At 44.5% G+C, this 18,980-nt stretch overlaps 1 protein-coding gene across 1 annotated transcript; it reads right to left on the minus strand.

The window, feature by feature from the left end:
* Window positions 1-167: 167 nt before the first annotated feature.
* FOXR1 (forkhead box R1) lies at window positions 168-18,694 on the minus strand. The gene is made up of 6 exons (XM_083162525.1): window positions 18,518-18,694; window positions 17,753-17,845; window positions 16,122-16,327; window positions 14,256-14,470; window positions 11,972-12,204; window positions 168-378 (listed from the first exon to the last, which is right to left on the minus strand). Exons 1-6 carry the CDS (start codon window positions 18,636-18,638, stop codon window positions 350-352), a joined length of 897 nt encoding a protein of 298 aa, XP_083018651.1. The 5' UTR covers window positions 18,639-18,694; the 3' UTR covers window positions 168-349.
* Window positions 18,695-18,980: the final 286 nt, after the last annotated feature.

The following is an 18,980-nucleotide window of genomic DNA, read 5'->3' on the forward strand; positions in this document are numbered from 1 at the left end:
AGCCAAGCGCTCGCATATCACTGGTAGCCCCCTGCCTGCGCTGCCTAGCCGCAAAACCAGGCGCAGGGACATCTTTATCTAAATAAATTGGGTGAATTGAGGCCAAATCATTCTGGTGTCTACCCTACATTACAGTACAATAAAGAGGAACAGGCAGACAATACAAATGTTGTGTACATGTTTTAATGTGATACACATCATTTGTGAGTTAATAAGCAGACCAGGTGCAGTGTGAAAATCAATATTAATAGAATAGTCATTTCTTTTCTTTTTTTTTTTTTTTTTTGGGGGGGGGGGGTGTAAATCAAAGGAAAGAAAACAGTCAACAGTCGCCAGGAGGTTTCAGTCTTCACATTCCAAACATCAACTCCATAAGTGCTGGAAATAAAAACAGCGGCATTAAACAGATGCATCACTGGTGTTGTGCTGTGGTTGCACGATATTTTGTACAATGGGCAATGTCATTGACTATGTGTGCCTCATGTGGAAGTCTAGGTACACACACGCCATTTTGTGATAGTATGGCCGCCATTTTGGTTCGCAGAGTTGCGCAAATAAAGTTTCCATACCCGAGTATGTGTGACAATGTGGACCAGAAGAGTAGACATACTATCACACATAAATTCATAATAACACACTTACACGAAAGGAAATATAGTTAAAAGGTTTAGAACGCCACACATAGCTTAGTTAGCCCTGCACACATCTGTCTGTATCGTGTTTAGTATCGTTCCGCTCAGCTCATCATGCAAAGTATTCCGGTCATTGCGAATATTTCGCAATGTACACTGTCCGATAGTTATGGACATAATCCATAATCCAGAGACAGTTTCTGTTGTAAGTAGTTAACAAAGGAAACTAGCTCAAACCGGTTCTTATCCTTGCTGACGCCGAAACCACCAAACAAAGGACTCTTAAAGTTCACTCCCCAGCACCTGGTCAGACCAGTTACAGCGTCTAACCTCCAATCACAGTGGACCGGACATATGATCTCTGACCAATGAGAATGGCCTTTGACCTCCCCCTTCTGACCCTATAAGATAGGCGACCCGGAGCAGGCTCGCTCTCTTCGGCACATCTACTTTCCCTGGACCTTCCTACCGGACTATAGTTCATTCCTGAACGATAGTGAGCTCTGACCGGACTGCGCTTCGCTTACTAAATGACCACGGTAAACGGTTGCATTTATCACGGTATTTATCCTTGTAGTTATTGTTAGCTGATTGTGTCTTGTATTTGTATTCTTTCCCCTTAGCAGAGTTTGTTTAGTATTCATTGTTATTGTATTGTATCACTTGTTATACCTGTTTATTCTTATTTCTGTAACCCCCTTTTGTCCATTAGGGACTTTAATACAATCTTTTTACGGAGTTCTAACCTCCTTACTTCTATTCAGTGGTCGTGTCTAGTTATTCGCATAATAGCGATAAGGTACATTAAGGACTCTGTCCTTACATTACGGACTCTGTCCTTTAAGGTATATTCGCACAATTGGAGACAAAGTCCTGCGAAAGGATCTCTTATTAAGGTATCGGTTCTTGGTGTATAACATACAATAGACTGTACGCTGCGCTGCGCTACGTTTTGTTCGCACGCAGTTAGGTATAACGGGTAAGCAGGTTACGGACACATTACGTAACCTGCGCTTTCCACTTATTGTCTCCTTGGTCATATCATATCAACATTAACAATTGGGGTGCTCGCCCGGTCGTTTCACAGTCCAGAACTCAGTACCAGGCGTGCGAATCGACCTATACCAGCAAAAGGGTGGAAGTATTTATTTGTTTCCATTGCTGGATAGGCCGATTCCACGGCGGTGCGGGGTTCGGGAAGTGCTAGCGCTGAACCCGGAGTACAATAAGTGAAAGCCACATGTTTTAAAGCATATCATACCTAAGTGTTTAGTAAACTGTACTTCTGCCTGCCACAAGTAGTTTAACGGGGTATAGTGTCTTGGGCTGCTTGTTTATTATAGTATATGTACCACGTGCGATAAGGTTCGCACACGTGGAATCTGTGTTTATTATAGTACATAGAGGATCCCCTCTGTGCAAAACTATAATTGTTTATTGTTAGCTACCGCAAAAACAGGGACTCCGCCACGTGGCGACAAGTCCTGGGCCTTTTGCAGTAACGTAAAGCGTCTATTGTGTATTACGCAAGGTGCGCGCGCACGTGCCCACATCGGGAAAGTTTCGCATCTTTGTACGTGGTTTACGGATTAAGTACGGGATTTATTTCGCATCTTGATACGTAACTCTCGGACAGAGTTAAGGGATTTATTCCACATTTAGGCGCAATTACTGCGTATAGCGAAACCCGAGCGCAACCTTGCAAATACACTATAGAACACGTGGGTGGCCGATTCATCGGCGGCCTGTGAACAAGCGCACGTACACACGTGGCTGTTCATTGGTACTGCACACGCAGCACACATAGGAAGAAGTGAACAGTATTTAAATCACTAGCTTTATTTAAACAGTATAGTAATATACTGCGAATGAAGCGGTGATTTAAGAAAAGAAAATAAGGTTTTCTTTTTGTTCATTTTCTCATAAGCAAGCAACTCAAGCATTATTTTAATAGATTCCTATAGCTTATTATAAGGGATTTATACCTGCATAAGAATCTAGTGAAAAGCTACCGGCCTGGGAAAAATTTTCTGTACAGAAATATTTCAAAAATAAGCATAAGACCTAGGTGTAAATAGCGCCCAGTGTGAAAAAGAACTGAGGCGGACGGGTGTGGGACGGACACAACCCAAGCGCAGTGTAATAGGACAGGTCCAGTTAGGACAGGGTGTACGTGCCGACGTACACATAGGAACTGCCCCTTCAGTGGAATTAATTCCGCTAGGAGGGTACAAGAAGATATATCGGAACGCACTTGTTTCCGATTAGCTACTTTAGAAATCCGATTTTTGGGGGTATAGGAAAACAAGTTTGTTATACCCTGGAAAAATTGTGCCGCATCAAGCAAGTTGGCTAGAAGTTCGCTGCTAGTTGAGAGCTTGGTGATTGAGTATAATACCTCGTATCCTTCGCACCTGCTTGACTGTGGGATGTTCTAGGAAGCTGTAGAAGTGAGTGTTTGGGGAGCTCTCAGATAAGTAATAACCCACCGATATCTATTAAGCTGTGAACGTTTATTCCTGTAACTATGGGTAATAACGGGTCACGCTGTGATAACGTGCATGTTAGGGAGGAAGCAAGCCAGCCAAAAGGATCGGCTGCTTTTATTATGTGCAAGAAGCACGGTGAACTCGCAGTTGTTTACCAAAATAAATGGAGAAAAATGACACAAGGCAGCAAGTTAGAATTTCCCAGTGTTGGTAGCTTCGATCCAGAAATCTTATCGGCAGTAAAAGATGAAATATGCCTACTCTCCAGCCGTAAGGAGAGAGTGAAGCATATAGATATTCTTAAATTGTGGCAGAAGGAAGGACAGGAACAATGGGGAATCAAAGGTCTGGCAATACCGGACACAATCAGCCACAATAAAAATGCAACCGTTGCCGCAATAGAATCAGCTCCCCCACCCCCATATGTGCCGAAGGGGTTAATGACTTATAAGAAAGACATAAGTAATAATGTATCCATTGCTAACTTGTACCCTGTTTTTACCTCCTATAAGCAAGATACAGATCCACAAGGGAGATTCCTGACATCAGCCATCCCTTGCGAAGCTAGCGGAAAGGAGAGAGAGGCTGAGACAGCCCAAGCTGCTGCTGCCGTTCTGGTCGAGGAGATGGCTGATGCCAGGAACACGATTGGAGACACAGGTAAGTACACACAACACAGCACAGAGATAGTTGCTCCTGAGATGTTGTCCAATGGTGCAGGGGGGATACAGATCCGCCCTCTGCACACAGTGGAACCTCCTTGTGGACGGGGAGACGGGGATGAGGTAATGCCTGTAAAGGATAGTAACATGCACAATACATGGACACGATTGGAACGTCATTCAATCATCAAAAATTTCCCTGATCCCAGCAAAGATCTGGCAAAGTGTCAGAAATTTGTAAGGGAGCGAGGAAATTCAGATGAGCCCACCAATAAAGATTGGCGATACATGTTGAGAGCTTGCCTCCCTTCGCACATAAATGTCCAGAAGTTCATTCGAGACAGTGGTGTGGAGGGCGATAAGATTTTAACTGAACAGGGCAACCAGGAAAATATACGCCTAATAAATATACAATTGGGTGTATATTTCCCAGGGACAGTTGAAAATACCCTAGGGTTCACCATCACACAGAAAGATGGTGAAGTAGCTAGCGAATATTTCAACCGGGGTTTGATGGCGATATCAAAATACACTGGTGTCTCTAAACCTAAGGACGACCCCCACTTGAGGGAGCTGATTGTGTCTGTGCTGGTGGAAGGGCTTAACAAAAACCTGAGAGCCAGAGTCCAAACTTCCTTTCCAAATTGGCGTGGAATGACAGTAGACGCCCTACGGAAATCTGCTGTGGACCACGACCGCAACATTAAGAAGCACAGGGAACTGCAAACTGACAAACTAATGATGGTTAGCATCCAAGCCCTTACTAATGCCCCAAACAAAGCTGCCTACCAACGAAACACCAGGGACACAGGTAGAAAGCCAATTATCTGTTACAACTGCAATAGGGAAGGTCACTACTCAGCTCATTGTAGGTCAGGAAACCCCAGGAGTTATCAAGACACATAAGCGAGAATGGGAATCTCACAAAGGTGAGACACGGAGATACCCAGCCCCTAGACAATGGAAGGAGACAGACAGGTCACGCAACATGCCTCCTCCCCATCTGATGACTGACACTGTGCTAAGGGCAACCCAGGTCAGACAATAGGAAGCAGGTCATACCTGCATCCTACAACCAGTTAGACTAATTCAATACCTTAGGGAGGAGCCTCAGATATGGGTAAGTGGAATAGTTTAAATATAAAGTTTTTTTTGTATCAAACCAGTTAACAACATTCCCTCCTGGTCTAGGTTGTGCCAAGCAATTAGTAGCAGCAAGTGGGGTAACAGGAAAAATACAGCATTACCCACTGACAAAACCAGCAGATGTTACAAGCGAGCCTCTGCATACCAAACACTCTTTTCTGTTAGCTGCAGCGGCCCGACTAACCTCCTGGGTAGAGATTTACTATGCAAAATGGGATGTGTCATCTATTACACCCCTGATGGGGTATTTCTGGACACTCCTAGAAATCTTACACAAGAAGTGCAAGATATGCTGGACAGTCCTCAGAGGCTAATGTTGTATTCCACTGTTATAGAGTCAAATCCATCTAAGGTAGCTAAAAACTACAGCACAAATACCGAGTTCCCTTTGAACTAAAGATGGGAAGGACACAGGATCAATGGCAACCATAGCTTCAATAGAAACCCTGTTAAAAACAGAAAGTATAGCGCCCCAAAGTATAGCTTCACCATTCGAAACCTGAGGTTGAGCTGGGAAAATACCCAGTGAAATAACAAGGTTCCCAAAAGAGAACTTTTAGCTAAATACCCCTAGACACAGCCCATAGTCACAACCACACTGGGAAACAGAAAGAAAGGGAGGGCTTATGAATCTGAACAGGAGTTGAAAAGGGTAAGAACCAAATAGTTGAGAGCCAATTCCCCCATAGTGCTAAATCCTGGCGTCCGCAAAATAAAAGAAAAATGTTTCTGTTGAAAATAAATGTACACATTACTGTCATAAATATCTTCTACCCTTTTTGAGTTTATCTCTCTCTCTTTTTCCAATTTTTTTCTCCTTCCCCTACCCTTCTGTTCCAGAAACCCACAAATCATAGAAAAACAGTTCGAAGAATCTGTCGCACCCCCAGCAGAGAAATACCATTGTGAATATGCGGTACCCTGTAAAGCGAGTAGTCACAATATAGATATTTTTCAGTAAATCTTGAACAAAGTCCAAATAACTTTAAGCATTACTCCTAATGTTACCCAGGGCAACCACAGCCACCATCTTGTGAAAAGCAGTCCAAGTAATGCACAAAGCATTCCCCTTCTACAAAGAATGAAAAGGGTTGTAAAACGCATTTACATATAAATAGGTGCAATCACAATACCCATGTCTTCACAGACAGATGTGGACAATAAAGAAGGAGAAACAGGCCTGATTACAGCTTTTTGCCATGGGTAAAACTGACACAAGAGACCATGTGATTTAGAGTATTAGACCTGCTGAGGGGGCGGCAGATATAGTGACGTAAGAAACCTGGTGATGCCAGCCTGACCAATGTCGTACTGCAGTGTACAATTAAACCCTATTACTTAAGCACTTCATATTTGTCTACACAGTGTAGTTGCCATAGCACTACTGGTAAACAAAACTGAGAATGTGGTGTTGGGGTGTGTTTTAACTGTTTTTGCTCCTCGTATAGTCTGGACACTCCTAAAATTCTGCCTAAACATGTGAAAAATATTCATCAGCCAAGTTCACTAAATGGGAACCTGCATTGATGTTACCAGTAAAAATGGGTAGTATTGTAAACCCAGCAACACTCTTACCAGGTGTGCCCACTAAGGCACAAAGGGTGGAGTGGTGCTGAGGTTGCTGGAATGGTGGAATTTAGTGGGAGCCGAGACGAATATGATTGCATGACATGTTTGAATCAGACCTTTGCAGCATGCCCCCAAAGGGTGGTAACAACCCATTGGAAGAGGTAATTCATTTTAATTCATTTTTTTTTTCGTTCTTTCCACAACACCGAGAGGGAAAATTGTACACTGGCTATACCGTAATAGATGGAAAAGGCATAGTAGAGGCTGAACCCATTGGACGGCTCACTCAGCAACAGCAGTCTCATTAGTAGTACTGCGGGCTGAGAGGAAAACAGCCAATATTCATGCCGACTCCAAGTATGTTTGTTGGGGTAATACAGAAGATCGTAGGCCCTATGGCGCCTCAGATGTTCTGTTTCAGTAGCTGGCACTCCAGTGGCGCAAGCGTTGTAAGTTTAAAAGATTTCTGACAGTCACACAGCTGCCGGACAGAGTGGCTGTTATCAAGTGTAAAAACCACATCCTCAATGAGGATTCAGTGTCACTTGATAATGAACATGCTGGCAAGGCAGCTGGGTGAGCCATGCGCTCTGCGGATAATGTTTGTGGTCCCCCTATAAATGTCAGTATATTCACATAGTAATACAAGATTTGTGTCCCCTGCAGGAGAAGCAGTCTGGAAGCCGAAGGGATGTGGACAGGAATAGAAAGATGGACAAGGTAAACCAGTGACTCTAAGAACATGCCAAACTGTCAGGACAGAGATAGCCCATGGCCTGATTTGTCTTGACAGGGAAGGTATGTGGAAAAATTAGTCCAAAATTACTGGTGTGCCCACAGACAGGTAAGACGACAGAATCATGCCTTACTTGTCTGGGGGAAACAAACTGCAACGGCTGTTCCCACAGAGCCATCTCCACATCCCTCCTCCAGCAGGATCCTCTGCAGGTAATACAAAAATTGGCTTTGCACAGTCCACTCTAAAAGCATATAGTTTTTATTATTATTTTTATGTATATATATATATGTATGTGTTGACGTTTGTGTGTATAGATATGGCAGCCCAGAAGCACCCTTGAGTATGCAAATATATATATAAAAGGTTTAAGTCATGTGTTAACCTTCAGGGACTGTTGGTACACCCCATAATCTCTTTTCGTAGTAGTAAAATCACTCTCAGAACTCCACCTCACTGGTTCCCATCGAAACATTGCTTGGCGGGCAGCCACAGGTTATGGTAATCCCACAAGAAGATCCTAGACCACCAATGCAAGTGATGTATCCACACCTGGAAAACTGCAGCAAAAGGACTTTGTTGACACCTGTTGTGAACTGTCATAACCGTGAACCAGGAGATGTTGTTGTTGTTTCCCCTGCTTTGCCATATACAGGTTGCTTGATAGACCTTTGGAAAGGACCACCCCAGATCTTGTTGACCAGCACTACCTCAATAACAAAGTCGCAGAGAGAGATTCGGGTACGTTCGTCCTACGGCAGAAAGAACTGAAAACCGGAAGGTCCCTACACTCGAGGGCGAAAGAAAGAAATCACTAAGAGGCACCATTTCGGGAGGACTGGAGAGCAGCTAAGGTCAAGCAACCTGTACAAGCTACAAAACGGGACTGTGATACACCCCACTGGTAACAGGTTGAAAGGATCACTAACAAAATTTTTCCTTTCTCAGTTTTCCCTACTGTTGTGGGTCCTATTCTTGTCTTTCCCCCCCCCCTCTGTCCGTTCTCACCCTCCAAATCAAGGATACCGCCGCCGCCCTGCTGCCAGGCATTGGATGGACGATACAGAGTTCTGAGAGTGTGTTACCCGTCCCAGCTTAGGTTAAGGTAGAATCTATAAACTTGACACCTTACCCAGGACCGGATGTTTTAATACCATCATACTTAAAAGCATACCAAAAAGAGAGACAACAAAGAGTTCAAGGGTCTGTTGTCACAAACAATACCTACCAAAGGATGCCATATTTGTGAACGTGTATATGTTGTAACCACCCCTGTTTTTATTTTTATCCCAAAAATTGTACATTATCCTTCGTGACCCTGAGTAGATTGTTCGATAAATGCGGCCCATCGTTTATCCATGATCCTGGATCGGCCGAGAGCAGATGGTTTACTCCCCTTATATGTTTATTTCATGTATCCCAATTTCTCTGTTAGGATTATGAATTTCTGTTTTGTCGTGTGAAATATTTTGTAATGTAACAGTTTTATATTTACTGTTAAAGGGTGGACTGTGGAAGTCTAGGTACACACACGCCATTTTGTGATAGTATGGCCGCCATTTTGGTTCGCAGAGTTGCGCAAATAAAGTTTCCATACCCGAGTATGTGTGACAATGTGGACCAGAAGAGTAGACATACTATCACACATAAATTCATAATAACACACTTACACGAAAGGAAATATAGTTAAAAGGTTTAGAACGCCACACATAGCTTAGTTAGCCCTGCACACATCTGTCTGTATCGTGTTTAGTATCGTTCCGCTCAGCTCATCATGCAAAGTATTCCGGTCATTGCGAATATTTCGCAATGTACACTGTCCGATAGTTATGGACATAATCCATAATCCAGAGACAGTTTCTGTTGTAAGTAGTTAACAAAGGAAACTAGCTCAAACCGGTTCTTATCCTTGCTGACGCCGAAACCACCAAACAAAGGACTCTTAAAGTTCACTCCCCAGCACCTGGTCAGACCAGTTACAGCGTCTAACCTCCAATCACAGTGGACCGGACATATGATCTCTGACCAATGAGAATGGCCTTTGACCTCCCCCTTCTGACCCTATAAGATAGGCGACCCGGAGCAGGCTCGCTCTCTTCGGCACATCTACTTTCCCTGGACCTTCCTACCGGACTATAGTTCATTCCTGAACGATAGTGAGCTCTGACCGGACTGCGCTTCGCTTACTAAATGACCACGGTAAACGGTTGCATTTATCACGGTATTTATCCTTGTAGTTATTGTTAGCTGATTGTGTCTTGTATTTGTATTCTTTCCCCTTAGCAGAGTTTGTTTAGTATTCATTGTTATTGTATTGTATCACTTGTTATACCTGTTTATTCTTATTTCTGTAACCCCCTTTTGTCCATTAGGGACTTTAATACAATCTTTTTACGGAGTTCTAACCTCCTTACTTCTATTCAGTGGTCGTGTCTAGTTATTCGCATAATAGCGATAAGGTACATTAAGGACTCTGTCCTTACATTACGGACTCTGTCCTTTAAGGTATATTCGCACAATTGGAGACAAAGTCCTGCGAAAGGATCTCTTATTAAGGTATCGGTTCTTGGTGTATAACATACAATAGACTGTACGCTGCGCTGCGCTACGTTTTGTTCGCACGCAGTTAGGTATAACGGGTAAGCAGGTTACGGACACATTACGTAACCTGCGCTTTCCACTTATTGTCTCCTTGGTCATATCATATCAACATTAACACTCATTAGTGATATTAAGTGTACACACTACACTACTCTTATTTATTTTATTTTTTAAGACATTGCTCAGAAAGGCCCTTTAAGCCCCCCCCCCATACACTATGCGACTTCTTCTAGGGGAGATACCGTATCCAATTCCTTCCTGATCTCCGGGTCCAATCCGATGCACATGAGACCGATTTTACCCGATTTCTCGGCACGATCCACCAGAATTGGGTGAAATCAGGCCTATATAAAAATAATTACAGGACCCCAGCAAGATACTGCAGAAGGCCATCACATCACGTGTAGTCAGCAGACAGCACATACATGGCAGCATTGTGGAGGCACAAAATGATGGGAGGAGTCTAAAATAACAGGAAACTCAGATTTTTCAGACTCATTGAATCAATGACTGAGATTAGAAAAGTCATCAGCCTGATGGGCAGCAACATGGAGTCGCGACCCACTTTGGGGTCAGGGCCCACAGTTTGAGAACTGCTGGCATAGTGTATGGGGGCCTTTATTCTGTGTGGGGTATGGGTCATTGGGTCGACATACATTGGGAAGGTTAAGAGGACAATTTTTATTTTCTGTGTCAATGGATATGAAAAATAAGACTACAACTAAAGAAAACCACTAGAAGGACTAACAGGGGAGAAGGTATTAAACCTTCTAACAAGGACATGCGAAAAAGTTGTCCATAGCAACCACACTCAAGCTATTTATCTAGAATCTGGCAACATCTCCACTTTTTAATGTTTGATAAAGATCCCTCCTTTATTTGCAATATATCACCCATTAAGGCTCACGGAGCGGCCTCACCCCCTAAGACAGCATGTAATATTTGTATGTGGGCTTATTCTCTTTGCAGCCAAACCAGTTACATACTTATACCAGAGGTTCCCAAACGCAGTCCCCAAAGCACCCTAATGGCACATGGTTTAAGGATAACGAAGTTTGAGCTCAGGTCACTTATTATGTACTGTACCAGTCAATTTGAATGAACCACCTCTGCTTAGCCATGGATAGTCTTAACGCCTGGACTGTTAGGGTATCACGAGAACAGGTTTGTGAACAACTGCCTTATATTAAAACCATAGTTTAGAGCACATGCTAGAAGAGAGCACAACGTCACAAAACTGAAGGTGTGCTGCACAGTCTCGGCTTTGTAGATCATTTAGGGGCCCATTTGGGACCGCAACAGGAATCTCCAATCCCACCTGCTTCACTCACAGCCGAACTCTGAGCTGGCGGCAGCCCATTGTAGCCTATGGTTACATAGGCCGGTAGGGCGGTGCGGTCAGTGCTAATGGCGCATGCGCAGACCCCCAACTGAGCAGTTTACAGGGACTGGCTCCTTTCAGAGCCACTGTCCCTGCGTCCGTGGGTGTTACATCCAGATGATAGGATTGCATACTGAAATGCAATCCTGGGCGGTAGATCCTGCCCAGATCGCATCGGATTGCATATGCAATCCAATGGTAAAGGGCCCCTTGGTGACACATAGGGGCCAATTTATCAAGCAATATATGGCAATAATCCTGGAACACGTCTGTTTCCAGGGAAAGGTGCAAATATTAAGTATTCCCCCGAATGTATGAAGAAGGGACCACAGCATACTGTATATCTCCCATACCTGCTGCGATCCCTCTGTTGCTGCCCCACAGCCACATCCCCTATAGGTTTCTATGGGGGATATGATGCAGCCTGATTTACCAATATCTGGAATGTGAAGCATTCCAGATATTGGTTCACCATAGCTACTGCACTCTTCAGATGTATTCCCAGCAGAGATCCCCAGGAACCCTCCGCCAGAAGTGGTTGCTGTGCAGTGCGGTCTGGCTGACTCTGAATGAGCAGCACCTCCGCGTCCCTCACAGTATATCTCACTCTCAGGGACATGAGTAGTGATTAATACATCCACGCAATGTGATCACATATTGCAATTCTGGGCAGCAAGATCAGGCCCATTTCACATTGAATAAACATTCAAATATTACAGGAATGTTCATTGTAACATAAAAAGTTTTCTTCTAACCTGGCTTGCTCATACTCCTCCGTAACACACGTACTAGCTCATCCGATAGGGCGTGCATCTCAGTGTGGAACTTTCTCCGTCCCTGGCGGGTCAGCTTCCACTGGCACGCACATCTGTGTCCATCCACACGTTCCAAGCCTGCACTCTTCTCAAAGCTGCTGCTGAAGCAAAGGTTGTGCCGCACTGTATTCTTCCAGCCATCCGGAGCCACGCGGAAAAATGGGAACTGGTCCCTGAGAATTGGGAAAAAAAAATCAAATAGTGGATTAAACTGGTCCATAATACAACCAAATCCTGGCAGAACATTCACAAATATGTATGTGGACCATTCCACTGCTGAGGTTGGGATTAGGGCCCTTATTCAGATGTTTTGCTCGGACAGGAATTCAGGCAGCGTACATACGCTGTGCGTATACGCTTGCGCAGAACCATTTCTGCGCATGTCTGTACGCAGTGAGCGAGCCAGCTCAGCGAGAAGTCTGCTCGCCGAGTGCTCGCTCCTTGCCTTCCGAGCAGGGGGTGGAGAGGGGCGTTGCAGGCTGATCAGGGTCATTATCATATGCGCACCATGCCCTACCATCCAATACGGCATGGTTAGGAGGTATTCCCAACATGACCCATTCCAGGAGGGACAAAATGCTCTGCTTCTGGACTTCCTTGCCAGTTGCAGAGGTGGGACTGCACCACTGTCGCAAATTCAAATAGGGGAGCCACACCTGCCAGTGAGTCCGGACTGGGGTGTTTGAGGTGTCAGTTGGTGGGGCTCCCCTATCTGAATATTGGACTGTGCTGCAGCCCTGTAACTCTGCTTCTGCCACTGACATGTATGTCCAGAAACAGAGCATCTTGTCCCTCCTGGAATGGGTCATGTTGGGAGGTATGCGCACGCCCTGAGTTTCATGGGGACTTTCCCGACAGTCAGACTTCAATTGAAGTCTATAGGGAATTTGGGATTGAATACCCCCTGGAATGTTGATCTGAAAGGGTTAAGGACTATTCAGACGGGATAAAATATGCGCAGGTATCCAATTATTAAGTTCATCAAATTTGGAGACACTTTGTAACAAGAGGTTTATTATTAACATGCATCTATGAGCAAAGGCGTGTGCAGCACATTTTATTAGGGGGTGCACCTTCAAAGAGGTGTGCCTAAAGGAGCCCATACACAGTCCATTGTGTACGGCTCCGTTCTGTACTATGCGATGCGCGCTCCCGCGCATCACATAGTACGGTACAAAAAGTATGTGCTTCACATACTTTTTGTACTAGGTACACATCGTATCGGTTCGCAGTGCATGCACACTGCATGCACTAGGGATGCGATCCGATCCGATGTGTGCTAAGTCCCAAACGGATCCGTTAAACGGACCGTGTATGGGCTGCTTAACACCACCTTTTGGGCATGTCAAACACCGCCAATCAGGCCGGTCTACCATCATCTATTGGCACTCGCTACAATATAAAGCGTCTCTCAGCCACACCATAATCTCATGATTATTTCAGTTTTTTACTCTGTGTAACAGTACATGCAAATTAACTCAAAAAACATACAGGTATGTAGTGATATGACAATGGTCTAGTACAATTAACAATGCAAAACACACATCGAAGGGTGATTCTTTTAATGGAATACAGTTCTAAAAATCAAAATGCTTTGGTAAAAGGTATTGCTAGTGGCAGGGAGGTGTTAATAAAGGGGGCACAGTATTAGGGGATGCCTGTGCACCCCTAACACTCAATGTGCGCACACCTATGTCTACGAGACAACTATGCTGGCGTCATTAGGTGGTTTATGCAACTAATAAAAGAAATACGCAATTATAGGATCAGTTTTAGCTTTTAATTATACAACATTTCTATAAAATCTTTTTCCAGTTGGTCACCCCTTTTTGATGACCGTACATGGAATGTTGATTTACCGGTTAAAGATATTTCAAAAACGTTTAAAAAGCAGAGTCCTAAAAGTTTCAGGGCTGTTTTTTATGCAGTGAGAATGGCTCTGAAACGGTATTTAGTAAAAACAACAGATTACAGACCTGTGATAGGCTGTCCCCTGCATTCTGCCTTGAAACGTGTTCAGGGGATAAAACGGATTGACTGATGTGAATGGTATTTAAACGGTAATTTACTGCAATGTGAAGGCTCAGACCCGTTTTAAATACCGGTTTTTGAAACGTTTTGGCAGTGTGAAAGCGGTATTAGTAAATTTCCCTCTGGTGTACTACTAATAACATAGAGGGCTATTCCCACACCCCGTTCTTCTGGATACACCTTCTAAACCCACCTGACAAAGCTGTAAATCTGTTGCACGTTTAGACTTCCATCCTCACTATTTCTTAACGCCAGTGAGATCAAGTTGCAGTAATTTATCGGAGGCCGAGGCCAGTTGTTGCGCTGTGTTACAGTCCTTTTTACTTGTTTCTTCTTAACACGGCAATTTGTGCTCAGCAAGTGAACTGGAGCTGGCCAGGTAATGAAGGAGTTGTCATCTTCTGTACACTGGTTTTGTAGAGAAAATAAAATGAAGTTATTTAGTGTTCATTATAGCACCCACAGCTTTTAAAATCTGTGCAGTTCCTCTTCCCTGCCTGGGGTGTCGCTGTCTGCTGTGGTATCTATCAAATTGTGGCCTGTATCTCAATACAGACCAGACTATCAGAAACACACAAAGCAGACAGCGACACCCCAGGCAGGGAGGAGGAACTGCATGAGATTTAAAAGCTGTGGGGTGCTAGAATGAACTCTATTATTTGAGTAACACTGAACCCATTGAAGGCAGATAAGTAGGACCAAGCTATAATGGGGGGGGGGGGGGTATAGGTTTTCACTATTCAGAAAAACATGGTAGTTAGACATAACCATTATACCCAACCCCTTGTGCCATAATGCAATGCCCCTCTCACATCCGCACACCAGCGCTTCCAGGAAGCCATAGGAATTCCAGCTCAGTCATTTATGCATCCACCAGCTGGAGGGTAGGGGTCATTGGCTTAGGTCGACACCTGAAATAGGTCGACGAGGGTTGCAAGGTCGACAAAACATTAGGTTGATAATGGCAAGGTCAACATGAGTTGTTCACAGTTTTCCCCCCAAATGTCGACATGGTCACCGTCAAAGTGTACCGCTTCAGCCATTATTCTCCCACCATGCCGTAGTGGATGATAGGGCATGAAATACCGCCTGTCGGCACATGTCGGCTAAAAACAACAACTCATGTCATCCTTTTTAATGTCGACCTTATTCTTGTGTTGATCTTCCAACCCTGTCGATCTTAGCCAGGTCTACCTATATCAGGTGTCGACCCAAACCCTGTCGACTTTCAGTGCCCAAATAGTACCCTAATAGAGTTGACATAATGATCGAATCCGCATATGGTCTATGGTGGTTTTTGCTGGGGCAGGACAAGCCCTGGTAGGTTTGTCCTGCCCCAGCAAAACCACCACTCAGGGGGTTAAAGAAGGAGTTTGTATTTGCAAACCAACCTAAAATCACCCCCTTTGAGACATCGCCTCTTACTTGATTGGGTGTGGTATAACACACTAACAGTCATTACTCCGACGTCGGAATCCCGACTGCTCCCTCGTGGGGGTCTTCATTGCGCTCCCCCCGCTGTGCAGTCGGGATTCCGACGTCGGAGTAATGACTGTCAGTGTGTTATACCACACCCAATCAAGTAAGAGGCGATAACACACTGACAGTCATTACTCCGACGTCGGAATCCAGACTGCACAGCGGGGGGAGCGCAATGAAGCCCCTCGCGGGCGCTCTCCATGCTGTGGGCACGGTGGCGATCTGCGCTCGCCACCTATTTTAATATCCCTCTATGGGGGTCCTGGACCCCCACGAGGGAGCAGTTGGGATTCCGACGTTGGAGTAATGACTGTCGGAATCCCGACTGTTGGGGAGCCGTCCGGCACCCACTTGATTTTTTTGATTTGTTTTGGACACAAACACCTTAAATACAGATATATACAAACTTTGAATTGTTACGTACTTCATTTTATACACACACACTACATGTATCATATCATGCACTACATGACACGTTTGTTATAACCTTTAATTTTAGAGAACACTTAAGTGTTTTTTTGAAGACTGTAATTGCTAATGCTGACCCATAAAAATGTAAGTGAGCACGACTACTTGTTACCAAATCACTGCTTGACGACAGACCGTCTTCTTCATGATCCTCCAAAGTGGAGTAGTCTACAGGAGATGGCGTCCCATTCTCTGGAGTGGAGGACTTGTAAGGAGAATTCACGTGAAGCTCAAGAGGCATATTGATACAAACATTGGGGCATGGCATTACCAGATTGGGATCAACAATGAGCCAAAGGTTGGGTTGAAAAATCTCCTCTAAAATGACAACAAAATATAAGGCTGTTGGTAAAGTTGAACAGCTGAGTTACCAAATCAGTATAGAATTATTACTATTGCTAGCATAGTATTATATGGGACCAACCCAACTAGCAAGCACTTTAGGGGTAGATGAATGAAGCAGTGATAAGGGAGAAGTGAGCCAGAGAAGAAGTGGCCCATGGCAACCAATCAGCACTGAAGTAACATCTGTAATATTATTATACTATAAAATTATGCAGAGCACCTGACTGGTTGATATGGGCCACTTCTCCTCAGTGGCGGTCTGGGCCGGAGGGCAGGGTGCCATGTGCCCCCTCGGCCACTTTAGTGATTAGTGCTGCGGGCCGCCTGGTGGCCCAGTGAGTATTGTCCACCAGTCCCTCTGTCGGCGGCACCTGCTGCAGATTGAAGAACATGGTTGCGGCTTAGGGAACATGGCCACCAGAGGGTGGGGCTGTGGGTGGGATGTAGAAAGGATGAGGGACCAGAGCAGACACCAGTCTTTGCATGCGTTTCATGGTCCACCTTACTTCTCCCTAGTGCTGCAGCCTTGGTGTCCATCCAACGGTGGTGTACGGGAGAAAAAGCTCCTTAGCCCTTTTATTATGCAGGGGGGCAGCCTGTGGTGTCCTGTTATTATGCAGGGGGAGCAGCCTGTGGTGTCCTGTTATTATGCAGGGGGAGCAGCCTGTGGTGTCCTGGTAATATTAAACAGGGAAAGCAGCCGGTGGTGTCCTGTTATTTTTATACAAGGTTAGCAGCCTGTGGTGTCCTGGTAAGATTATACAGGGGGAGCAGTCTGTGGTGACCTGTTATTATTATACAAGGTTAGCAACCTGTGGTGTCCTGGTATTATTATACAGGGGGAGCAGTCTGTGGTGACCTGTTATTATTAGACAGGGGGAGCAGCCTGTGGTGTCCAGTTATTATTATCTTTTTTTTTTTTTAAATGAAAAACATCCATTTAACGATGCACTGTTTCTTATGGGCCAGTGCTCTGGACTTGCCCTCCAGGCTAAAAGTTGCCAGCCAGCCCCTGCTTCTCCTCCCTGGTCACTGCTTCATACATTTACCCCAGTCTTTGTGAGCTGTACGATATATCAATTCATACTGTATGAACCTTTCCCACTGCATAGTAAACCTACTGCATAGCAGATGGCACTGCATGGTAAGTGCTCAGCTGCCGACCATGCTCTATGTCAGGCATTCCCAACTACGGTCCTCAAGGCACACCAACAGTGCAGGTTTTGTAGATATCCAGGCTTGAGCACAGGTGACTTAACTAGTATCTGAGGGATTCTGATTAAACCATCTGTGCTGAAGCCTGGATATCACTAATACCTGCACTGTTGGTGTGCCTTGAGGACCGTGGTTGGGAAAGCCTGCTCTATATGTACATAGGGTAAAGAGGAATCTGCTTACCCTGTGGAGATCCATCTTCAGCCCTATGAGGCAGCACCTCCACATGGCGCTGTTTTATAGAACACCGCTCCCGCTTCTCATCAGTACCTAGAACTAGATCATATCCGCAAAGAAAATTATTACGGATTGCAGATTATAGTTATTTGTCCACCTACAGAATGTCAACATACATAAGAGGCTTATGGGGGCAGGGGGAAAGTACGTATATTTACCGGACCCCTGTCTGGATTTGTAGCTTTGGTATCCTGGCGTCAGTATTCTGATTGCCGACATCCCCACTGCCGACCATGTATACATGTATTGTGATTTTTTTTTTTTTTAATACAACTCAAAGGGGGAAATTTATTAAGATGTGTATTCTACTTCACATGTGATGTTGCTATGGGATACCAATCAGATCCTGTCTACTATAGAGGGAGCTAAATAAATAAGTAAATTCTGGTTGGTTGCCCATAGCAACATCACATGTGAAGTAGAATACACATCTTAGTACATTTCCCCCAATGACTCATACCCATTTGATAAATTAACAGTAGTTATTAATGCAAAATTTTAGAAGCTCCTCATCGCCTCCAAAAATGAGACTTTGCTACAACACACAAATGCCCTATGTATAGATCTATAGAAATAGAACACCCAACAGGAGTTTATAGATATTATCCAAACCATTCATTGGGAAAGGCTGCCCCAGGTGTGCTCAGCACCACACTCTAGGACTAGCACTGCCTCTGGGTGAGGAAGTCCCTATAGCAGCATGCACCTTACCAGCAAAGTACTGATCTATAGTCACACACTGCTTCAGTTCCTCCTTCATGTCCCAGTCTTCCAGAGCTGTTGATAAGTGAAGGTTTTCATATCTGGATCTATCAGCAAAGCGCAGATACATCTCAGGAGAGATTGCATACAACCATCACACACACACACAAGCCTCAAGCAGATGCAGTCAGTAGTTTACATGTAATCACGCCCACTCACATTTAAAGGGTCAGCATCACATATATTACCTTGTATATTGAGAACTGTGATTGAGCCTTTCTTGTTACAGGGGAATGTAATGCATTTCTACACAAATAACATTTGCAAAGGTTTTATAGAATTTATATCAACTCCTTAGTGGTATCCAGAAAGGCCAAGCCCGCCTATATATAGGGTTGAGCTTTCTGATCTGTTATGTACAGTAAAGCCCCGTACACACTGCGGCTGAAAGCTCCTCAGTTTACTAATTTGA

Source organism: Crinia signifera, chromosome 19, assembly GCF_055691185.1.
Source record: "Crinia signifera chromosome 19, ASM5569118v1, whole genome shotgun sequence".
In the NCBI taxonomy this organism is placed as follows: Eukaryota; Metazoa; Chordata; class Amphibia; order Anura; family Myobatrachidae; genus Crinia; species Crinia signifera.

Bases quoted from the DNA above. Each gene is read 5' to 3' on its own strand.
- FOXR1 (XM_083162525.1), bottom strand. From the start codon at position 18,638: ATGTATCTGCGCTTTGCTGATAGATCCAGATATGAAAACCTTCACTTA. The intron at 12,205-14,255 runs GTGGGTTTAGAA...CCCAATTCTCAG, and splicing joins CAGATTTACAGCTTTGTCAG to GGACCAGTTCCCATTTTTCC. The intron at 379-11,971 runs GTTAGAAGAAAA...TTTTATTTCCAG, and splicing joins GAGGAGTATGAGCAAGCCAG to CACTTATGGAGTTGATGTTT.